Source organism: Amphiura filiformis, chromosome 17 (assembly GCF_039555335.1).
Source record: "Amphiura filiformis chromosome 17, Afil_fr2py, whole genome shotgun sequence".
NCBI lineage: Eukaryota > Metazoa > Echinodermata > Ophiuroidea > Amphilepidida > Amphiuridae > Amphiura > Amphiura filiformis.
In genome coordinates, this window is record NC_092644.1 from 3976659 (window position 1) to 4003144 (window position 26486).

Consider the following 26486-nt stretch of genomic DNA (forward strand, 5'->3'; position numbering starts at 1 on the left):
CTCTTTTCTCCCCTTCTTCTTGTCCCCATTTTTCCGCTTCTCCGTAGTGGCAGAGCCAGGAATTTTTTCCGGGGCATTGGGGGGAGGCCAGAGGATGATTTAAGGATAGGGTTGGGATTTTCGGGTAATTTTGTGCCCGGGTACCCGTTTATTTTTCGGGCGGGTACCCGGGTACCCGAAATTTAAAACAAAAAAAAGTGGGGTTTTTTTTCGGTTTTGTAGTGTCCCTGGACCTAGACCTAAATGCTAGGATCATTCATGGTTGACCTAAAAAAAAATTAAAAAAATTCAAGATGTTTTGTATTTTTAATACGTAAATTGATACTTTGTATTCATGTCATAGTCTATTAATGATTTCAAAATGCATTGAATTTGAATGCATTTTGAAATCATTAATAGAGTATGACATGAATACAAAGTATCAATTTTCATATTAAAATACAAAACATCTTGAATTTTTTTTTTTTTTTTTTTTTTTTTTTTTAGGTCAACCATGAATGATCCTAGCATTTAGGTCTAGGTCCAGGGACACTACAAAAAAAAAATTCCTGCCCGGGTACTCGGCTACCCGGGCGGGACTCGAATTTCCCGGGACTCGGTCCCTACCTTATTTAAGGAAGCCCCATCATGCACTGTAAAAGTGTTATCACTAGAGTTTCAACTGCCACTTTACTTTTCAAATCCCATTGAACTCTGTGCAAAAGATGTTGTTTTAGAATTGCCCGTGTGTCATTATTACTTGGTCGATTTCAGATCTAAAGTGATGTATGCATGAAGGATCATAGTAATTCACACCTTCTGTAGATAACATAAAATGTGAAATCGACCAACCTTTTGAAGGTGTTTTTATTGTAAATATATCTGTCCAAATTCAAATTTAACCATACACGTGTGTATGCAGTGGGCGGGCAGTGGTGTCATGTTCACTCACACAGCTGTGCTAACCGCAAGACTTGCTGGGAAGTGCTTAAATCATCCTCTGGGGGAGGCAAAGTGAATTTCAGGAGGGGCAAAATTTTTGCGCAAAATTGCCGCAAAATCCGGGTTTTTGCTTTTCTTTTTTCATGCTTTCCACCAGCCAACCCCAAGTAGTGACACCATTAAAAATTTGCTTGTCTCCCCTACTCCCCATTCCAGAAAAATACAGAACTAATTTTTTGGGATTAAAAAAATATTATGTTTTGCCAAATGAAACACACGGTAGCTAAAGCCTAATCCTTTAGTTAGTCCTAACTAGCAATAAAAGTCAAATTTTAATATTTAGCAAATTTTTGGAAATAAGGGCCAAAAACATGCGTTTCTAGGACGCCTTTTTTTTTTTTTTTGCCCTTTTCGTATGCTGTGACAATCAAGCCCAAAGACTTCAACCAAGACTAATGTCAGTTGATGCATTCTAATTTTTGGAAAAGACGTGTTTCATTCTTATAACCAATCATTTAATTAAAGTAACAGAAAAAATTGAAAATTTGAGCAAATTTTTGGCATATACTCAAGATTTGGAATGCTTTGACTTATTCCAAGTCTGTGATTTTTGTGACTCGATTGTCAGACTATGCCAAAAATGCACGTCATGTTTTTGGCTCTTTTTCAAGAAATTAGTAAAATAGTGAACTTTTTCTTTTATCTCCAGTTAGGACTAAATGAATGATTAGGATTGAGCTATGTTTCATTTTGCAGAACTTTATAATATTTTTTTAATCCCAAATAATTACTGCTGTATTTTTCTGGAATGGGGAGTAAGTTTTTACCAGATATGCCTAACAATATTTACAAAGTTAAAATGATTACTAATATTGCAAACTTAAAATAATTTTGCAAAGAATGATTGAATTAAATTGTTTATTTTATTATACTCTCAGAGTCTGATGACAAGATCATACTATTTTTCAACAAAATATTTCAATCAAGGTGGAAGAGACAAAAGTTGCGGGCACGTAATGACAGAAGTGTATAAAGGTCACATTCCTATTTATTTTGAATTTTTGATGTACACTTTTTTTTTAATTACCGTAAATGCAAAGCAACCTTGTATAGGCCTACTTCCATCGGATCCTGCACTAAACAACTGAACTTACACTGAACACACCTTTAATTTTGGGCGCTTTTCTTATACATATGGCAACATCAACAAAAACATTTCATAGTCTTGAATGCAGTCGTCAACAGGACACGTACAGGATATTCCATGTTTTTAAAGGAAAAACCTGTAATATATTTACACATATTTATAATCAGATATATCCACTACATCAACTAGTTTCTTTTGAAATTGAACTTTAAATTATTTGAAAGCTGTCACAATGTATTTGATGAAGATAGCTGATTGTTTAGATTTTTGTATTAAATTCCATCACACATAATTAGTAGTACACCACCCCTCTTTCAATAATGAACTGATCTTGGAATTCCAATATGTCAGCGCCCATGGTACACTTGTACCTGTTGTTTAGTGCCTAGTGTTTTCTTGTTTATTTCACATGTTTAGCCCATCAAATCACATATTAATAATACCACTGTATTCATATTTTGAATGTTAACGACATTTAACAATATGGTCAAAATCGAACAATTCCCTACCAAGAAAACGAGTGTGTATTTTTGTTGTGCATTTTTGCTGTTCAGTGCGTGCAGTACAGTTGTATGCAATGCCAATGATTCTGCATCGGATGACGACGCTACAGAAGCTGTGATTATACATGAAGCAGAGGGCCGAGTAAAAGTTGGGTTAGCGAAAGAAAAGCCAACATGGGACCCCAGAGGATACATTCTGTTCTGTCCCTGCATGGGTAAGTTGTTAACAAAGATTAAAAGTAAAAAATAAATATTTAATTTATGATTAAATGAATCTTTCCAATTTCCATGACGCCATGTCCGCATGATCATTCCAGATGTTGAATAGCTTCGGTAATACATGTAGCATAGAAGCAGTCCTAAACCTAAAACATCATTTTCCGAGGCGCTGAAGTACACCAAATTGGTGTTATGACCTTTGACATTCGTTTGTGGCGAGTGACATGGTCTTTCAATTCACGCCGAGTGTCCTTGACAGGCTTGACTATGCTTCAGTGGTCATGAAAGAATTCAAAAGATAACCTCTGCCCCAATAATCCCAAGCTATTGTCTGAAACTGCACCTCGGAAGATGTATGGTAAGAACTCAGTCCTCAAATGATATAGTCATATAACGACCAAAAGATAAGACATCGTATTCAGCCATTGAGCCACCGCAGGGCAGTTGGAGCAGCCACCCTCTTCCATCGTATGTTTTACAAGGAGGCCCCTGAGTTGTTATGCCAGCTGATGCCAGACATCCATGTCCATGACCCCAGGTTGCGACGGTCTGTGAGATCCCATGACCTAGCAGTGGAAGTCCCAAGATCAAACCTTGTCAGCCATGAAAGATCATTTCTACCATCTACAGCCCAATTATGGAATTCTCTACCTGCCCAAATTCCAGCCATTAGATCGAGGGCCAGCTTTAGCAGGGAGGTTAATCGCTTTCTGGGTGCATCCTCGTCAGCAGCTTCTAAATGATTTATTTGTCTCTGCTGTTAATGCCCAGTTATGCCATGTCGTAAAAAAAAAAAAAAACAAAAAAAAAAAAAAAAAAAAAAAAAATAAGTGACTGACTATCATTGAGGACTGAGTTCAGCAGTCTAGCATAGAAGTAGAATTAAAAGATGTCAATGTTTCAGAATGTACAGAAGTTTCCTGCAATCTGAACCAGTATACCACCCTTTCAGAATTTCTTTATATTTCACTCAAATGTTAAATACAGGCTACTATCTAGGTAAATTAAGTATTTCTTGGCCAAGCTTAAAGGTACCTGTTGCGTCCATGCAGCGTACTCGGCATGTACGCAATGTAAGACGCATGAAATGCATGCTTTCTTCTGTACTGTGCTATGTGCATGTGCATTTATTGCGGAGCCACTAGCGTTCCGGGTGTTCTCTCTCAAGGGGTCTCGTCAAGGGGACCAATTTTTATGACTATAGGCAGACCAGTAGCGTCACACACATGTTGAACGAACTTGAGTGGTACTCTCTCAAAAACAAAAACCGGATTACAATTCTCCAGAAAGCAAGAATGGGACTCCTGTCCCTACCGTTCGACGACCTCCTTCAGCCGCTCCGTCTTCCATCAAGGCACTCTCACGCCAACGCTTACCAGACTCCATCTGCAAACAAGAACTGTTTAAAACACTCTCTCTTTCATCAAACAATAAATTTCTGACTGGAACAGTTCACCTTACCACATAACCACATTAACCGAACCAAGTAATTTCAAGACTAAAGTACTCAACCATCTCCAAAAGTTTGACTAAAACAATAGCATAAGCGCCAGTGCACAACAACCCTGATCGTTTGGCTCCATTTGGAGTGTTGATCAAATGATCAGTAATTTTCCAGATCCAGATCCAAGTGGCCTACTCATCAGTCGGACAGTGTAAGGTCACAATTCCTCATAACCTTGCATAAATGTAAGCAAGTTCAGCAAAAGTCAATATACTGGTACAATTCATAAAACATATAGATGAAACAAACAAATGATAATTAATATTCTATTTCTAATCATCTTTGTTATTGGCAGCATGGATACTGATATTGGACTCTGTCATGTTTGACATTTGCTTAAAAATTACCTTTTCAGAGTCATCATTGAGCAGCGGCGTAACTTGCGACACCATCCGCAGCGTCTTCATTCAGCGTAGTGATGTATTGTTTACAATCCTCCGGTCACATGACCACCCGATGGGTGGTCAAGTGTCAACAGATCATTGTAGATGGCAGGCAGGTCGTATCCGGCATCCCTGTTGAGCGTGGGCTTTTGTGTCTTTATCTCTATGGCTTCCCTGATCTTCCTGTTCCAAAAGTGGTCTTCCCTGCCGATAACTTCCACATGATGTGGGATGCCGGATACGACCTGCCCGCCATCTATGATGATCTGCTGACACTTGACCACCCATCGGGTGGTCATGTGACTGGAGGATTGTAAACAATACATCACTACGCTGAATGAATTAGACGCTGTGATTGTGTCGCAAGCTACGTCGCTGCTCAATGATGACTCTGAAAAAGGTAACTTTTTAAGCAAATCTTTGTTATTATTATTATTATTGCATATATGTTTCCTGATATACTTTCATAACAAATAGCTCACTTTTTACGTCCTTTTCTAAACACAGGGAGATTTGGCAATCAGGCAGAGCATTATGTTGGAACACTGGCTTTTGCTAAAGCATTGGATCGTACACTTGTGTTGGCTCCATTCAGAACATATGTAAGTTACTTTGTTGCTTTCAATTCTGATTATTGAAAACTACAATAAATCAGGAGGCAAAGATGACATGGTTTAGTTGCTATTCTGCCATGATGGAGAGTGGAGATTCAAAGGATCAAAAGAGGGTATGATTTATTATAACGTACCCAGGGGTATCAAATCCCGTAACATCTCCTTTCCTTTAGAAAAATGAGAGAACAATTTTTTTCTCAAAGTGCACTAAATCTGTTCTTAAGTGTTCATATTGTCAATTTAACTGTTGGTTGTGATTTAACAAACTGTTCATTTATCTGCGATTATTTCTGTTAAAAGTCATTTTACAAGCAACAAGTACAGTATTTGTACAAGGATTACAATTTTAGATATTTTCCTTCAGTGAAAACAATGACTATGGCAAATAAACAATATGCTGAATACTCTGTTCTGATGGTACCTGTTCATACTGAAAAGTTTATTAACAGTTTAAACAGATGATTGGTGACAGAGTTTGGTATGTTGCTGTGTAATTCTTAGAAAGTTTGTTCATTGTTGCTGAAAAGTCTCATTGTTCAAATTGTCCATGCTGATTTGGAATACCCAAATCAACCCATTCATATTTACAATGCTAGAAGTTTTCACATCATCCAAATGAAAATTTTTTTATTGGAAACAATTTAAGAACATGTTTTGATGCATCATCCACAATTATTTGGTCACTGCATTTATGGGGTATAGTACACTGATTTCACTAGGCCAGCCACATTGACTTGTATTAATTCCTGTGTTCCAGTTGTTAGCACTGTAACTGGCAGAAGAAGATTGTAGCTCCTCAGGGGCGGATCCAGGAATTTTTGATAGAGGGGGCGCCTTTTGGTCAACGACGAAAAATGGTGTTAAGGGGGTTACCCCCTCGAAAACTCAACGGTTTTGGCCCATTGTTTGCTGCTCATGGCCGAATTTGTTCATATTTTTAAATTTCTTTCATTTTTTGTATTTTTACATACCAATTTGTTTCACACAATCCAGTTACTTAAGGTTAGCAACTATTTTCTGTTGCAGTTTGGTAGTTCACAGCATCTTGCGAATGGTAGTGAGCTTTAACAAAAATTTTGTAGATCCTGTGGTTCTTGAGTTATGTTGTTAAGAGGGCTGAAACAACAACACTTTTGTAAAACACACATAACTCATTTTAAATCAATCAAGTTTTTAAAGTATATGATTTGTATAAAGGAACTAAATTGCAAAACATCTTTTGAAGTGTTATTTGTTAAATATATATTGATTTGGATAATGAAAATCAATTTTTTTGTGTTGCTTCGACCAACAATGCATAGTCTATCTGCTGGCCATAGGTTTCAACATGAAATATTTTCTCAAAATTTCAGGAGCTATCTTAAGAACTACTGAACCAATACTAAGCTTGAAGTACCTAAACACCTCAAAAGAAATAAGTCCCCCTCTGAACATGTCGTCATAACACCGTAAGGTTTCGTTTTGTACCAACAACACTAACTTTGAAATAATTATATGACTGTTTACTAAGTGCTGTGTGAAAATGAGAGATTTCCATGACTTCAGGACTGAATGAGCCTAAATTGAAGACAAAAAGTGCCCTTTCCAAAAGTCACAAAGTAGGCCTATGCTTGTTAACTGCAAGGCGTATTGGGACAAGGAATGGAACTGACCATCTTACAACTCACTGTGCTGAACTCTGCACCAAGGGGATTTGCATGGCTGAATGATCAAGAATCGATACACATTACAGTAAATGTTCATTTTAAACTGCACTCAAACACATGCGGTTTTCCATTAGTAACAAGTCATGAATCAACTTTTGTGACAAGCATAGGCCTACTTTGTGACTTTTGAAAAGGGCAGTTTTTGCCTTCAATTTAAGCTCATTCAGCCCTGAAGTCATGGAAATCTCTCATTTTCACACAACACTTAGTAAACAGTCATATAATTATTTCAAAGTTAGTTTTGTTGGTACAAAATGAAACCTTACGATGTTATGACGACATGTTCAGAGGGGGACTTATTTCTTTTGAGGTGTTTATTTTGATGCATTTTTCATGCTGATTCTGAATATGGTCATGAAAATTTACAATTCTGAAATTTTTGAGTTAAAAAAAATTGAAACTTATCATCTGCAGTTGATACCCGTGTGCATGAAAATTGTTAAATAATATTAATTAAGAAATAGATCATGCAAGTCATGCAACATGTAACAGGTCTACCTATAAAATAAAAGCTGGACTGTGAAGAAGCTACGATTTGTGATCTTTCAAACTTGTATACCCAATAATAGATATTTGCATTCATTTGTTATAATTGTAGCAAAATGTTGGATTTGAAGATTACTTCTTAGTGGAGCCATTGAAGCAGTATCACCGTGTGATTTCAATGGGAGATTTTATGGAGTATTTAGCACCTCAACATTGGCCAGTAGGAAAACGAAGAGGCTATTGTTATATGCAGGTCAACTCAGAATCCGTATGTGATTTGAAAGCTGGTAAGATAGTTGTGCTGAGTATGCAAACAAAGCTCCTTTAATACAATATGTGACCAGCTCCAACAAAACCCGGAACAAGTCGCCAGACATGTTTTTTGAGTTATAGGCATTACATTCCCATAAAAAGAAAAACAAATTTTGGAATTGTTAATTTCATAGTATTTGACTGTGATGTGGGACTTAAAGTGGACTTTCAAATCCTGGAAATTACTTATTAAAAAGAGGTTTATTTAACCAATAATTAACAGGTTTTTTTTTGTTTTTTTATCTTTAACCTCAAAGAGGTGCGGCAAATTGCCTTTATTTCTTTGTTATTATCTCTTTTCCATATATCCTTATTATATCATAATTAATACATAATATCATGCTTCACTTGATTTGACATTACTCATATTATTATCATACAATATTTTTGATTTGGAATTTCATATTCAATACATCATGTTATCATTTTACAGGCCTATACATATTGGGCCTATATGTATTATTATCATACAATATTTTTTGTTTGGGATTTCATGTTCAATACATTATGTTATCATTTTACAGGCCTATACATATAGGGCCTACATGTATTATTATCATACAATATTTTTGATTGGGATTTCATGTTCAATACATCATGTTATCATCTTACAGGCCTACATTGGGCCTACATGTATTATTATCATACAATATTTTTTGATTGGGATTTCATGTTCAATACCTCACAGGCCTATTCATAATGGGCCTACATGTATTATTATCATACAATATTTTTTGATTGGGATTACATGTTCAATACACCATGTTATCATTTTACAGGTCTATACATATTAGAACCTCATAGTTTAAGACAAGATTACATAACATTCCAGTACACTTTACCGTACTGCCAACCATTTGAATCAATGTCGATTCTTAACTTTCTTTTCGTGTTTGAAATTATTTGGTCAATGTTTTTAATTTCTTGAATAAATAAACTCGAAATTGGAATGATTTTTTTCGTATCATTATATATGATTTTTGATTTATAAATTGAATAAGCGCCTAAAATAATCAAAATATTTGATAAATTGTATTCAGATTTGTCAATATGCCATCCACAAATAACTTTTTCTAAACATATATTAAACACTCTAATATTTTGAATATGGCATATAAAGGCGGAAAATTGCTTCCAAAACGATTTATTTTTTGAACATGTTATAAAGAAATGTTCATAGTTGTCAGTACAATTACAAAAGTCACAAATATCAATGTCACTAAGTTTCCATTTGTGGATATTTCTTCTACATGGAATGAGATTATAAAGAACATTGAATTGAAAATGCCCTAATTTATTAATCAGTCTATTACCCTAAGACAGAGAAATTGAAAAACACTCGGACGCAAAAATTGCATGCATGTTGGCAATCAGACACGACAACCATTTATTGACTTTTGTTTAGGACCCGCACCAAGTACCTACACTCTCAGCCGTACTATAGCAAAATATATAATAGGAGATTCTCTAATCGAGCGAACAATACCCAACCCAAGACTCTAGCGATACAACGACCAAAGGCGAGAGAAATCTCGTTTTGGAGACTCTCAATATATAATAGGAGATTCTCTAATCGAGCTTAACAATACCCAACCCAAGACTCTAGCGATACAACGACCAAAGGCGCAGAGAAATCTCGTTTTGGATAAACCAACACGTGATCCAAACTTGCATTCGGGTAGCCGCCACCCGAAGCTCAAATTCTGAGCGTTTGACCCCGAACCCTTGGATCATTAAATCCAATATATAATGGCTGGAAACTCAACAATAAATTACGGTACTGGTGCATACAGGTCAGACGCTCCCGAGTGGAACAATTCTCGAGACTCTCAACAGGTGATCGACCTGAAGTTACAAAGGATAAAGTATTAATGTTAGCATTCTATGACATGTACATATATCATAATAAATAAATACAGAAAAGATAATTCAAAACCCAGCATTATTTTCTTTTGCTTACTGTGTGAAGTCTTTGACCTTATAAAAGACTACTTTACTGTTTTTGATGACACCTGTGCCTGCATGTAACAATACGATTGTCAATTCCTGTACATATTAAGAATTATATAGTTTTGACGACTTACTTTCCCTCTTGAACTATCATCCTAAAAAGGTTGATACAGAATAATTATATAAACATTTATGTAGCAACATATTGAACACATGATCTAATTAAACAGTGTACATTGTATCTTTGAAGAACTGAGAAAGGGAAATTAATTGCAAGTCACATGTAATTTTAATGATTGGCGTCAACTCTTTATTCCTCCCTCCTTATCTACAGGGACCATAATTCTTGATTTTTCTTTTTAAACTTACAGACACTTAAATGCTTTAATTAGCTATTTAACACACTACCATGTAGTAGATAAAATATATCTGTATTTATACAGGTCATTATCTCATTACTGTCACACATAATTATATTTTACTTCCTTCTCACATGTCCACACAGGGAGCGGTGGGTGGGAAGATTTTTGTTGTTGTCGTGTCCAATACAAAACCAACAGTGAATAAATCACCAACTAATCACGCCCGAAACCCGCGAAAAATCCATTGGTTCCCGGGTCGAGCCAAACAATACAAATTTATCTGCATGACAATGATTGACCTCTGACCCAGTAAACAATAACATGGATTCGCCCATTTCTTAGCTAGGGTAAATTGAGTTTAACTTGTTGCACTGTGTTAAACTTTATTACCCTAAGACAGAGAAATTGAAAAACACTCGGACGCAAAAATTGCATGCATGTTGGCAATCAGACACGACAACCATTTATTGACTTTTGTTTAGGACCCGCACCAAGTACCTACACTCTCAGCCGTACTATAGCAAAATATATAATAGGAGATTCTCTAATCGAGCGAACAATACCCAACCCAAGACTCTAGCGATACAACGACCAAAGGCGCAGAGAAATCTCGTTTTGGAGACTCTCAATATATAATAGGAGATTCTCTAATCGAGCGAACAATACCCAACCCAAGACTCTAGCGATACAACGACCAAAGGCGCAGAGAAATCTCGTTTTGGATAAACCAACACGTGATCCAAACTTGCATTCGGTAGCCGCCACCAAGCTCAAATTCTGAGCGTTTGACCCCGAACCCTTGGATCATTAAATCCAATATATAATGGCTGGAAACTCAACAATAAATTACGGTACTGGTGCATACAGGTCAGACGCTCCCGAGTGGAACAATTCTCGAGACTCTCAACAGGTGATCGACCTGAAGTTACAAAGGATAAAGTATTAATGTTAGCATTCTATGACATGTACATATATCATAATAAATAAATACAGAAAAGATAATTCAAAACCCCACACAAGGGACTTATTTTATAAGGAACTTGGTTAACTCCCCCCCTTAAACTTGTTTGTTCACTTTGCCGCACGGATACCATTACCTAAACCTCCTCTAACACTCCTGGAGGATACACAATGGAATGAGGCACATGTTTAAATTTGACTAGCGCATTTGAGAGCGTCTGCTTGAATACCAGAAACCACATGGTGATGGATGAACCAGATATATCTGCCTATGTTTGATAATGCTACTGATAACTAACTGGTGCCTCAATGAAGGATTTTATTGTTGGCACATTGAAATATAAATCACCATTTGGCTCTGTGCCACTAATTGTTCATTAGCATAAAACAGCACTAAAATTTCTTTGCTGGATATTGACTGTAATCCATATAATTCTCCACAATAACACTACTAATTGTGCTGGCTCTATATGCTGCGAGATACATTGACCTCTATATTGTATGTTCACAATAGGATATTGAAAGAAATCAACGCGATAACTAGCCGGCTTCGCAACCTCACAAAAAAACTAGAAAAAATGAGGGCATAGTACTTGGCCCCAGAGTCTAGCTACCCCATGCCAACCTGGAGTTGATTCCTACTTCCCTTTAACACAGACTTAATCAAACAAAAACCAGCACGATTGACTCAATGTTATTAATTTCAAATGTACAACAGAATATATGTGTTGTTGAGATATATAACCCCCTATAGTCATACTATTACATAACGCATAAGCACATCAATATAATATCAGAGGGCTCACAACTGTATAAATTGTTTCTTGTAAGATTTTACGTACCATGCAATTCAATTTTAGAAACCCAGATATTAGTGATATTCCAAGTCCCATGAGATTCATTTGTCCAATGGAACTTCCCATGTTGACCCTTTTCGTCCAACTCTGCAAAATTGTATAAATTGTTTTTGTATATGTTGTCCACTACCAATGCGAAGTTGGATGAATTTACGCCTCTTTTAAGTTAATTCTTCTTTCTTCAAATGTCTGAAGAAGTTGATTTGAGCTTTTGATTATCAACATCGCAATGGTTAACTTTCTTTCGTACTTTTAGTTACCAATTGAAAAATCTTTTCGTCTATCTCAGGCAGAAATCGGGTTATTCTGTTGTGTAGTGAAATAGACCTTGTAATCCGAGTAAGACACCCTAGCCAGTACACTTACGCTTTACAACCGCACATACGGAACCCAGTGATTGGGTTGTTTAATTCCATGTTGCGTCGGAAATATGGGACCAATGTGGCTAACAGCATTCTGCCTGATGTCTTGCTTTATTTTATTCTATTTCAGCACTCTCGACGTTCATGCGACCCTTTGTTCCTGAGTTGCCTTACCAAAGCGCCGGTCATGGCTAAATCATGCACAACCCATCTTTCAAATTTCCACTTCTCGACATCGAAGGAATGATCAAATTAATATTTCCCATGCAAAGTTCAACTGCGGTTGATCAAACGATGCTATTATATAGACCAAGAGAAGCCTTAAAGTGTTAACTTTTTTCGTTAGCTGGACTCCGAACTTCTGAACTTATTTGGTTCAATAGACTTCTGACAGTACAATTTGTGTAAAAGATGCATGCTCTCCCTTGTATTGCTCGTGCGTAAGTTCAGTTTCGCAGATGACACAAAATTTTCAATATGCTTCGCTGTGCATGTCAAAGTCTACTGTCGCCTCACACAAAGTCTAGTAGTCACTAGCAATTATATGGGTGTCCAGGTGTACATGTACATACAGGTCAGGCTTGTTTCTTACCACCAGCATCAAAGTGTCATTGGTATCGCCTGCAATATAAATAAAAGAAAGAAAAAGAAAGAAATGGGAACCAACCTGCCAGCACATGTATACTAATTACCCTGTGTAACTTGAATAAACCTCCTCGATTTTGTTTGTGATCCAACACAAGTTATCAGGAGACAGATGAATATTTAATTTGTATTAATTTCTTTCCCTGACCATTTTTATGAACCATCGTGTTATGTGGATAAGCATGACAAATTATTTGTGCGATCTACTCTCATACAAATTTAACCCTTTCAAATTATGACATTTACTAATTACTAATTCCAGAAACTGAAGCAATCTTTGCCTTAATTACCCTTAATCCACAATAAAAATGCTTTGACACAATATATCCTTGTCATTGTATCACAAATGCAAGGGATGAGGGAACACATTTTCCCAATTTTCACACAATCCGGCTTTTACTTACTTGACCTCAAGAATTTTTTATCCCCGTTTTCATGAAATCCTTCTCTACATTAATTAGTTCTTTGACCCTGCTTAACGATTTTTCCTAATTAGATATCTTTATATTGGTTTCATGTCCAACCAATTTATTTTACTTTACTTTAAATTGACTCCCTTGTGGCCAACAGGGCGATGACCAATGTATTTATGGCACTCATAACTACTCCTCCTTAAATCACCATCCAAATATTTGACCTGAGATTTACCACAAGATTATTAAACTATCCAAGATCCTTCTTCACCAAGTTTTATGATCTAAATCTACCGTTGAACTTCTGAACTTCACATTACTAATACCATCAAGTTCTAAAAAGACTCAAGAGCTCGTCCACATTCCCGTTGAGCCTGTGATCAAAGCCTAACGAGGGATGCAAGGTTAAAAAAGGTATGCAACTATGATCAAAATCCCTCACACAGACCGTAACACACATGATAAACCCTGGTCTTTCATTATTATTATTATTTTTTTTTCCAATCCAAATCCAACTTTCAATCCAAATCCAATCCAAAGAAAAGAGCATTGCAATTATTTATTTATTTATTTATTTATTTTTTTTTTTTTCTCCATTTTCAATCCACATCCAATTTTCAATCCAAATCCAATCCAAAGAAAAGAGCATTGCAATTATTTATTTATTTATTTATTTTTTAATCCAATTTTAAATCCAAATTCAATCCAAATCCAAAGAAAAGAATATTACAATTCCAGTCCAATCAAATTTCCAATCCAAAATTCAATCCAAATTCAATGCAAAGAAAAGAGCGTTGCAATGTTATTTATTTATTTATTTATTTTTTCCAATTTTCAATCCACATCCAATTTTAAATCCAACTTCAATCCAAAGCCAAAGAAAAGAACATTACAATTCCAGTCCAATCAAATTTCCAATCCAAATCCAAAAACCAATTTTCAATCCAAATTCAATCCTAAGAAAAGAGCATTGCATATTTTTTTTTTTTTTTTTTTATTTATTTATTTTTTTTTTTTTCAATTTTAAATTCACATCCAATTTTTAAATCCAACTTCAATCCAAATCCAAGGAAAAGAACATTACAATTCCAGTCCAATCAAATTTCCAATCCAAATCCAAAATCCAAGTATTCAATAACAATTCTCGTCTAGGGACATATCGGGCTATCCTTGTTTTTCGATACATTTTGTCTACAACCCGTGACTAAAATTAGACCTACACTATATGACCACTTTATGGATGAAACTAGGTTACCTTTTAAGTAAGGCATTATGCCACAATCAAACCAAATTCAACCAAACAAACAAAACTAATGCATTACCGACTCTGTCATGTAAATTATATACGTTTTATGCAGAGTAAGCTTAGACATAATCGTCCATTATGAAGGTAAATATCCAAGGGTAAATATACTCATGATACCCTTCCTTTCAATAAGCCACAAAACCTGGCCTGCTAATGTTATACTAACATTTATCACCTAAAATATGCTTGCATTAACATAAAAAGGTGAAATCACACCTAGAAATTGTCTAAAATTTTACCACAAACGCCCAATACGCTAAATTCGCCAGGGGGGTGACGGGCTGTCTTTACCCCATTTTGACGACGAGGGAGACGGGAAATTGCACCAGGATTTTTCCCGATTTTTTTATGGCTAAAATAAATTGCCTTTGTGAACTATTTTGCTACAAGTGGCGTTAAATATTATCATCTGCCCACCGTATATTTTGCTACTTAAAACTATTATCATTATTAGGGATTTCCCAACCCAAACACGTAATCGTTGACCGACATTATCATCGTCTTACATCTTCCCTTTTGTTATTCTATTTTTATTGCTTTTGTTATTTACAAGTAGGAACATAAAATTGACCATCTGTAAATTCTCTACTTATGATTTTCCAGCTTTTAATACGTAAATTCGTAAGCCAAATGATCCCAACATTTTTTGAGTTTTAACTATAAAAGGGATCCCTTGAATGAAAACCACATTAATTTCAAGAAAACTGACAATATTTCTTGGCCTGCTTGAACTGAATTCGGCACCAAATTAAAATACGACTGTCAACTTTACCCTAAAAACATATCCGATGCTGAAAAAAAAAACCTACTTAAATGAACCGACGCAATCAAAAACGATAGTTTAATTTGCTTAAATTTTGCCATCCCGAATTCCGAGCTGCCAAACTGATTCGACAATTGCTGTAACTTTGGTAATATTTGTCCAAATTCGCCGGGTAAAAACTATGGCTCAAATGTATACGATGACACCGGAAAAATTCGCCATTGATTTGCAATGGAAAGTCATTGTTTGCCAATCGGGATATCGATTGATTCGCCCATGTCAAATTCTCAAGGACCCTGACGTCATAATGAGCGTGTCTTTTATTACGCCTTGCCTTATTTGGATAATGGCTACATGTGCATTGTAAAACCCTGCCCCTACATAACAATTACACCTCATGAATTATTCATAGAACCACACTTGGTAAACAAACATTAATATTAAATGCGTAAAGCCACAGGAATTGCAAAGTTTTGGAGCACTTTTCGTGTGCAAGAAAACACCATTAAATATTATTTAGATGCATTTAAATACAATTTCGACTCCCGCATTATACATAAATTAAATAAATTTATTCTCACCCGGATATTTCTCCGTCTATTAATCAGAAATTACTCAACCACAAATTTCATGAAGTCTTGAAGATGACTGCTTTGCGTGCATGTTGTGCTGTTCAGTGGGATTCGTCTACCGTAATTTTCCCGGGAATTTTCCACGACGATTGTATAGAATACTGACTTCGGCTAGCTCACAAAACGTGCACAAAATGTTGATATTACTACATGTATCAATATTTTTTACATCCAAGTTTTAGCACTGCATGCCAGCGCCGAACTCGCCACCAATTATACATAGCGCAGCATTAAATTCGGAACCGGAATCCTGATTATATTGTTGTGCAGTAAGCAGAAACAAGGTAGAAAAATCAGCGTGTGTCCTTGTTATTGATGCAGTAAACGTGCACATTTTAAGCTTCCCAAAGCTTGATTTTTATCATCAATCAGTCAGTTGTTTATGTCTTATACAGTTGCTGTTGATTTCTAAGAATCGGTAGCCAAAGATTTTTGTTGTTGTCGTGTCCAATACAAAACCAACAGTGAATAAATCACCAACTAATCACGCCCGAAACCCGCGAAAAATCCATTGGTTCCCGGGTCGAGCCAAACAATACAAATTTATCTGCATGACAATGATTGACCTCTGACCCAGTAAACAATAACATGGATTCGCCCATTTCTTAGCTAGGGTAAATTGAGTTTAACTTGTTGCACTGTGTTAAACTTTATTTCGGATTTTAAATAAAAAGATTTTATTCCACGGCTTGTCTACAACATTTAATTGTTTATCCCAGTATTGGATGCAAACTGGTTTCTCGAAACATGTACTTAAAATATTATATATTTCTTTTGTTTTTAGTAAGGAAATGTGTTTAACTTTCTTGTTTTTTAACTCAACTAATGAACTGGGAATTCTCTCACAAGAATATAACCTTTTTCCTTAATTTGTAACTTCCAAGTTTTTGGGATTGCCTCAATTATTTTGTGAAGGTTAAATATATTCATAGGGCTTACAACCATTCGTGATAACTCTTTTAAATTTAGAAATCTGTCTTCTACTATAATATCTTTCAAATAAATAATACCGGCATTGATCCACTCTTTGAATAATAATATTTTACCTTTACATTTCACATGGCTATTTCCCCACAAAATTGTGTTTGTATTAACATTAGAATCTTTCATCTTGTTTCCCTGCATATAATACCAAGCTTCCAATACATCTTTGTAGAAAAGTGGAAAATCCTTGTACACCATGTTTTTTACATCAGCACTCTTACAATTAAATTCAAGTACTAACGATAGCCCACCAAGTGGTTCAAACCAGTACTTTGATATTCTTTTCCAAATCGCATTGTCATTTCCATCTAACATTCTAGATACCCATTTTATTTTAAGTGCCTGTACTTGATGTTCAAGATTGATCATTTTCATCCCACCTTGCTCCATGCAACCAGTAATAGTTTTTCTCTTTACTTTTTCTGTACCTGAACCCCAAAGGAAGGTAAATATGTGTTTATTAACAGTTTTAAAAAACGTAATCAGGGACATGTATACAACTAGCATTGTACAATATTTGTGAAATACCTACTGATTTAATAATATTGACTTTACCGTAATATGTCAACTTTCTGGCTTTCCAACAATTCAGTAATTTTTCTAATTTTTTCAATTTTGGTTCCCAATTGAGTTCCTCGACTTTTTTTTTATTTTTACCAAAATATATTCCAAGGCATTTTACTGGATCTTCCGTCCATTTGATCTCTTTATTTAAACCAGGTGGTTTGTTTTTGCCCAGCCATATAGCTTCTGTTTTTTTCTTATTCATTATAACACCAGATACAGAACTAAATCTTTCTATTTCTTTCATGACATTGTTTGCAGAAACCATGTCATTAACAAAAACCGTAGTGTCGTCAGCTAATTGGACAATTTTAATTTGCAATTCTAGATCATTATTAAATGTGACACCTTTTATATTATCGTTATTTCTAATGCATGTTGACATATATTCAGCATCCATAATAGATTGCAAAGCTGAAAGAGGACATCCTTGACTAATACCTCTGTGTAGTTTAAACGACTTTGATAGCCACCCATTCATAGAAATGCAACTATTTATATTGGCATATATGGTTTTAACCCAATTTAAAAATTGTACCCCAAAACCAAACCTTTCAAGACACGTTAACAAGAAGTTAATTTCTAACGAATCAAAGCTTTTTGAAAATCAATAAAGAGAACAGCACATTCATTATCCATTTCGTTGTAATATTCAATAACATCTTCATTCATTCTTATGTTTTGACCAATAAATCTACCCTTAACATAACCACATTGATCAACACTAATTATTTTGTTCAGGACATTTTGAACACGTTATGACAATACTTTAGTACATATCTTATAGTCATAATTTAACAGAGATATTGGACTAAAATTATCTAAATTATTTTTTCACCCTTTTGTAAAGTAAATTGATTATCCCTCTTCTTTGAGAAAAAGACATTTCACCATTTTCAAAACCTTCATTTAATGAATCAGTTACCATTACTTTAATATCCTCCCAGAAACATTTGTAGAATTCTGAAGTTAAATCGTCACTTCCAGGAGACCGGTTTATTTTTAACTGTTGGACAGCTTTTGTACACTCATTTACAGTTATCATACCTTCACATATATCTGATTCTTCATTTGTCAATGTTTCTACACGAATATTATTGACATACGAGTCAATATCTTCATCTTTAATTTCCTTTGACTTATACAAATTACTGTAATATTCTACTGTCTCATTGAGTATATCATCTATATTCGTAATACTTTTACCATTTTTCGACTTAAAGGTCCGTAACCCGATCGACAGCATCATCCCCCCGATTTTTTTCATTGTTGATGAGGTTTTGGTATCACATAATAGATACTATTTTTCTCATTACTATCCTGAAATTTGACGCTCCAAGTCGATGTATTTTACGGAGAAATCATGAATCACAGCGGTTTTTACAGGTTACCAGTTTGTAAACAATAAAAATTTCTTCGGATCATGGGAAGAGAAAAAGCGAACTACGCTAAGTGTAGTCTCGCCCAGACTGTATGTAGGCTATCACGAGGATCGACGAGTGTCAGACCGACGCAAACTGGCTGTGTAGGAGACTACGCTAAGTGCTGAGGAGACGGTCCGCCGTATATAATTAAAACAATTCCTTAATTATTTCAGTTGGTGAAATAGCTCAATTGGCTAGCGCGCTGTTCTTTTACCCGAGAGGTACCCGGTTCAAAACCCGGTATCGGAAGGTTTTTTTCCTCTCCATTTTTAACCCAAACTTTTTTATATTCATTTGAAATGTACATATTGCAAGGGGAAATATATTTTGTTTCCTTTTTTTTTTTCTGAAACGGTATTTAAAAACAAAAAAAAAAAAAAACAACAAATATTTTCCGCTCAATACGGGCCGGCATTGCAGCATGTCAGCATTCGTCATACGAACGGGAATTGTTGTTGTTGCATGCCTACCCAGAATGCAATTCACGTATACAAGGTATTGGATTGCAAATTTGGCTATTTTTTCACATTTACGCTGAAAATGCTCTCGTTTTTTCACAAAGCAGCATAAAGGGGAGATATTTGATATTATTATGTAATTTTAAAGACAATCCATATCCAAAACCAATAGGGTTACCCCCTTTAAGCTCCGTAATTGAATTTTTGACTACTTTATGTTTTTCAAGGCCCATAAAGTATTTTGAATTGGTTTCACCCTCTTCATACCATTTTACTCTAGCTCTAATAATTGCCCTTTGGTAATTTCTTTATATCTTTTTTCTAGTTTTGCTTTGGCTTCAATATATTCATTTTTTTATTTTTTAGCATCTTTGTCCATTTTATTTTCTAATAGTTGAACATCTTTTTCTAAGTTTTCCAAAAGATTGTTTTTACATTTGGACTTTTTCTTACAATAATCAATAGTGAAATCTCTTATTTTTCTTTTTTACACAACTCCCATATTAGTTGTTTGGACAATTGCTGTCGTTCACCGTCCTTCCGCATTTATTTATTACCTGTCTTAGATCTTGTTTGTAATTTTGGTCTTCAGTGAGTGATGAATTGAATTTCCAGTAACCAGGACCTGATTTTATTGTTTTAATTTTCAATTTCAATGAGAGTGCGTTATGATCTGATTTTATGGAGGGTCTAATATCAGTTTTCTCAACATATTCTTGTAATCTTGTAGAAATTAACCAATAATCTAATCTTGAAGCTATACCTAGTGATAACTGACGCCAGGTAAAGTGCCTTTTTCAGGCCATATTTTTCTCCATATATCTAAAAGCTTCAAACGCTTAATCATTTTTTTTTTTTTATTTACATTGTTCATAGTTTCCTTTGACACCTTTAGTATCTTTAATTTTATTTTGAACGCAATTAAAATCGCCTCCAACAATCAAAGCATATTTTGCATGTCTTCTAATCCAGTGAACTGTCTTTTTGAAAAACATATCTTTATGCATCTTTTTTGTTGGCGCATACAAATTAACCAGTGTAAATTTCTTATTTTCTATAGACATATTAACTAAAATTCTTCTACCATCATCTGTTACACATATTTTTCTATTGCAATATCAAGCTTACTTTTATATAGTATTGTAACACCTTTGCTTCTATTGGTTCCAAAAGAACTAATTATTTCCATGTTCCATTCTTTGGATATAATATTTTCCAAGTTTTTATCAAGATATGTTTCCTGAAGGAAGCAAATATCGGTTTCTTGATTTTTTAACCACTTATATAAAATGTTACGTTTTTCTTTATTTCGTAACCCCCTAACATTTAGGGATACAAAGTGTACGTAATTTCTATTCATAGGTATTAGAGTTTATTCACATTTGATCAACATTACATCTTTTAACACAACTACTTTCTTTTTCCTTTTGATCTTGATCCTCTGTTCCTTCTCTTTTGATGGTTACTTTTGCTTTTCTGCTTTCTCTTCTCACCTATCTGAGTAGGCGACGGAGTCACTGCGCTCATACTTGTGTCTTCATATACAGATTCATCTGACTCATGAATCATCTGACGAGTCAGACTCGTCTCTAATGCTAGGGTTCTTAGTAAACTCCAGTTTGCCAGCTCTTAGTTTTAAAAGTCCTTGTTGTTGCTTTGGACTAACTGACACGTTCTCTGCCGTCTTTAACACAGAAGGTGATAACTGTGTTTCTTGTTCTGATTCTGTTGGTGTAGGCGCAATGTATACATCTGGTATATTGCATACTTTATCCGGGCAAGTCCCTTTTGCATGTCCTTCATTTTGGCAGATTGCACACTTTATTTCATTCTTACATGTGCCAACATAGTGTCCTTTTTGTAGACAGTGACTACATGTTACTTCGCTTGTCTTGGGTTGCCCCTGGTGGTATAACTTGGCTTTGAAGCCGAGTATAGCAACATATCTGGGTAACGGTTCTTTAGGTTTCTTTATTTCTACTCTTCTATTCCCTGTTAAGCACTTGACTAGTTTACCTCCAACTCGCAATTGTTCTTTCTTACATTCTCCTCTGATTTCAGCTCCTACCATTCTCAAAGCACCGAGTATGCAACTGTCACTCACCGACAGGGGCACGCCACATACATGGACCGTCGTGGAATCTGGTTGTATTATGTACGGATTGTTTTCATGAATCGTAACATTCTTACTTCTGATATTCAGACCCTCTGCCATCAGCTTGCATCTTGATGTTAAGTCACTGATATATAGACGCCATAAACTGCCAATTCGTTGTCCGCCTTCAATGTACTCCTGTCTGATTGATTTACTTATAGCTATGTACACCTCCTCATTTGTTAGATACTTGTTTTCTTTCCATTCAATGTCCGTAACCACGTCCCTATTCTTAAAGAACACTACCGGGTGATTATGCCGTTGTTCAGCAGGCCGTGTAACAGGCTGTGACCTTGTACCGTTATGCGTTGGTGTCGGCCATGTTAGCAGAACTGGCGTTTAAAGCCCCAGCGTAGCTGTCATTTTCCTCCATTATAGGCAGTTATTAGATAATCTCCTGCACAAAAATTTCAACCTTGATGATCACTATGATATTAATATTCCTTCGGTTATAGCTAATAACCAAATATATGTCGCTAAATATCAATAAAATGCTGTAATTTTGCCACCGATTTCGCATACGTGCCTTAGCTTATGCTGTGACCTGTAACAGTTGAAGTTGAGCTATGATAATCCCTATTTAAACCTGTGTAAGACAGGAAACTAATTGGCCCATTATTCAGAATAGCAAGTTAGCAAAAATATCAAGGTGTCATTTACAAAATTATCTATATCTTGATAAGTATTGATGCTATTTATATAATTTTGGTATTTTGGCTTACATTTTCATTCATCTCATGAAATGTCAAAAATGCAACTTGTTCCTGGTTTTGTCAGAGCAGGTCACATAAGTGAACTGTTCCCACAAAATGAGCCTCAAGTCATAAATTGGTGGTTTCAAAACCTAGACACCTGTATGAAGCAGCAAAGTCCCTGATTTGTTGTTGAATGGTTTATGGAATGATGTGGGGCCGTAGTGGTCAGCGACAACCTGTAAAGTGTGCTGAGGCTTGTGGATCAACGTCTAGGAGTTGTGCCTGTGCATAGCGCACTATAAATCACTGCGCTTTTTTTTTACCAGGGAAGATGACCTTTTCTAGTTTCTAGTATTAAAGGATTTTGATAAAATGTTCAGTGTTTGTTGTTTCTATTTTGCCAACATTACAGGAAACCCATTTGGACCGTTTTGGGATGGCTTCCATATTGATTTTGATGAGACACTCAAGTTTGAATTGCCTATCTATGCACAGGATGGAAATCTGCCACAAAATAAACAGATCAAAGCTGCATGGGACGAGAGGTAACACACATGTACTGCAGGGTTTTCTATACCCTTTCAATCGTAAATTTTTCTTCTAAAGGCGTATAACACATTGTCTGGGGGTAATATTATATTTTGGAAGACTTTTTAACAATGCGTGCCTTAATATCACTAAATTGCTAACCCAATTTTGTTTGGCTATCAAGGTGGGTCATAATAGTTTCCTTGACACTAGCGGCATTATGATAGCCTAATGTTTGTAGAAGGTAATAATTATAGTAACAACATTTTCAGAAATGCCTCCTTTGGCCTCCATGGACCAGATCGTGTCACATATGCACATGTTAAAGTGATTGTTAAAATTTCACACAATTCTCTTTTCCTGTTTTTGACATGTAGTATCCAAACAAACATGGTAACAATGGGCTATTCCATTTAAAATCCACAATCCCCCTGTGGAAGATTTTGGAGTATGAATTTCAAATGGAATGAACATATTAGGCAGCTCCATTTGAATTTCATACCCCTTCTGAGAAAGATTCAACCTGAATCTTCCACAGAACAAAACAAAAATGGTATATATCAAACATAAATTCATTTCATTTTTCATTTTCCCTGTAGATTCCCTGTTGATGAGCATCCTGTTCTGGCATTACGAGGTGCCCCAGCCCCTTTCCCAATGCTAGAAGTAAATAGACAAATACAGCAATACTTCCACTGGGCCCCAGGGATCTTTGCTGAAGCTAAAGGGTACATGGATCAGATGTTCAAAGGAGAAAAATATGTTGCTATCCATCTCAGAACTGGAATAGATTGGGTGAGTTGAGTGTCCTTGCTTGATGCTCTATAGATCGAGCATTTGACATCATTGTTTATCAACAAAGGACGAGGGGCTGGTCTGTCGATATGCTTGAACGAACCGCTACACTGTTCAATGGCGTTCTTGTACTATGTGAAATGTAGTGGGCGATTTAAAATGCATGTGTCCTTAGCAATCTATGATGCGTACGCACACTGCAGGGCAAAGAATAATGGAAATTGCCATAATTTGTGCGCATACTGCCGTGCAATGATGTCACATGTCAAGTGATCTATATAACAGCCTAATGTAATATGGACTATCTTTTAGAATTGGATCTTAATTCGAGGTATTAGTGTTTACTTCTGAATCGAACATGGGGAATTGAAGAAAAGCCTGAATAAAGTAAATTATATTTTAACACTACACATATTATTGTATGAATTAGCAAGTTGATAGCACATTTTCCCCTTACTCCTCAGGAAAGAGCTTGCCGAGATGTGGCTGGAATCAGACGGTACATGGCGTCACCACAGTGCCATGAATTAGACAAAGAAGCAACTAATAGAGAAATGTGCTACCCATCTGTCAAACATGTGCTAGAACATACCAGAAATGCCTTGCAGAAAATTGGTGCTAAGCAGCTATTTATTGCTACTGATAAACATTCATATGAAGAAGAATTTAAGAGAGATTTGAAATCTCTAAAGGTAAGTGCATACGGTATATTGCTGATCGAGATCGATGGGCAAACATGATGCATGCTGGGAATGAAAAGGGCTCAAAAGCTATAGAATTTGTCACCCGAGATCGCAAATTTGAGCCCTTTTCCTTCCCAGCATGCATCACTTATGCCTATCGATCGCTATCAGCAATATACCTTATCGATTACAAATTTGAAATGGTTTGGCACTGCCTTAGATTATTAATACACAGATTGGAATTGTCCATGCCTGTGCCCTCTAAGCGTACTCGAATTCAGCTGACGCCGGTACACCGTACAGACCTGGCGACATCGCTTATCTTACGCGAGAATTTTCTTTTGTGTACGCTCGCGTTGTTTGCGCTATTTTTGAGGTTGCTCACACGGTACCTGACTTAGCGTCGATCCCCTGAGGCAACATGCCATGTTTCCGCGGTATGGGCACTGCCTTAAAATACATAGATTGGAATATCTGTGTCATCTAAGCGTACTCAGATGACAGCGGTACAGCATTCAGACCTGGCGACATCGCTCATCCGAGCATATACGGAGAACACTCAACTTGTCAGTGCTTACGCAAGATCTCTCTTTTGCGCTATTTTTAGTTCACTAGCGCACCTCTTATCGTCGACCCCCATAGGCAACATGCTTACCTTTTGCGGTATGGGCAGTACTGCAGACTTGTAACAGTGGCATAAACTGAACAGATACAGACTATAACCATGAACAGCCAAAGTCTCAGCATCACCCGATAATGAAGACAGATCGTTCCCTGAAGTGCAACAGACGAAACTGCTACATACATACCACTTATTTTTGTGGTCATTTGCGTAAACGCGAAGACACTCTATTGTGTATACACGAAGGCACGCAATGCTGGCATGATTGCATGATCGGCCCTCATGAATATGCAAGAATTCCCAGCATACAAAGCACAGAACTTTGACTGTTGGTGAATAGTCCGTATCTGTGTAGTTTATGAACAGTGGACACAGGATGTATAGCTGTGACAGTTGTCCATGCTGCTGGACAGTGTGACAAAATCAAAAATAGCATAAAAGGTGGCCTAAGGTCAGTTGATCTGCATGCTCCATGCTAAATGACATGCATGCATTCTCTTCGTGCAGCCCGGTGTGCACTGTGCAGCACACCATCTGCATGATTCCCTGTATATGCATAATGTTCCAAATACTTGGATCCAAATGCTACCCATGAATCAGCAGGTTATCCCAAATAGGATCTATTTCTAGTCCGAGACTGAATCATGACCACGGACTAGAAATAGATCCTATTTGGGATAACCTGTCGATACCCATGGGAGGGGGGTGCTACATCTTAACAATAACGTCATTCTGTCAATCACATGACGTCAGCAGCGAGAGATATGCCGATTGTAGACAATATATCATCACAGCATCACCATCTGCTGAAGACGCTAGTCGAGCTAGTGAAAACATTCCAGGTGAGCGAAAAATAGTGTAGTGTTGAAGTTAAAACCCCTGAAATTTGTTCTAATAAACCTTATATTTGATTGACAGGTGTCTGTTCATCGTCTCAGTTCAGATCTACCAATGATAGACCTAGTCATCATGGGTGAAGCGGATTTCTTCATCGGTAACTGTGTGTCATCATTTTCATCATTTGTGAAGCGATACAGAGATGCTAGGAACAAACCGTCCACATTCTGGAATCGGGCATTGGATGATCCAATGACAAGTATAGGGGAGTATGTTGCATATAAAAGAACTTGATTATAATTACTTTCAGCAGGTGATTATCTCTTATCTTATCGAGGGACCAGAACCTCAAATAAAGGTAGTATATGTAATGTGATCAAGCAAAATGAGTCTGGTGTCGATCAAAATCAAAATTCAGTTTTCAATTTCATTACATGAGCCATTCTCAGAGCTTTATTTAGCTGAAAACCCCATCATAATTAGATTTTTGGTTCCAGAGATATGGCCATTTTAATGTTGCCCAGAACAATACAATGCAAAGGATGTTGAATACTATTATTGGCTATATCTCAAAATCAATATTCCTGACATCCGACTGATTTTGCTTGATCACATCACATATGACCAGCTCCAACAAACCCGGAACAAGTCGCCAGACATCTTTTTGAGTTATAGGCCTTTAAAGATGACATTCCC

General features: G+C 36.1%; 1 protein-coding gene across 1 annotated transcript; it reads left to right on the forward strand.

Moving 5' to 3' along the window:
* The first annotated feature begins 2095 nt into the window (after positions 1–2095).
* LOC140136812 (GDP-fucose protein O-fucosyltransferase 1-like) lies at positions 2096–26459 on the forward strand. The gene is made up of 7 exons (XM_072158411.1): positions 2096–2786; positions 5185–5279; positions 7596–7770; positions 22738–22870; positions 23453–23648; positions 24113–24340; positions 25872–26459. Exons 1-7 carry the CDS (start codon positions 2531–2533, stop codon positions 26082–26084), a joined length of 1296 nt encoding a protein of 431 aa, XP_072014512.1. The 5' UTR covers positions 2096–2530; the 3' UTR covers positions 26085–26459.
* The last annotated feature ends 27 nt before the right edge of the window (positions 26460–26486 follow it).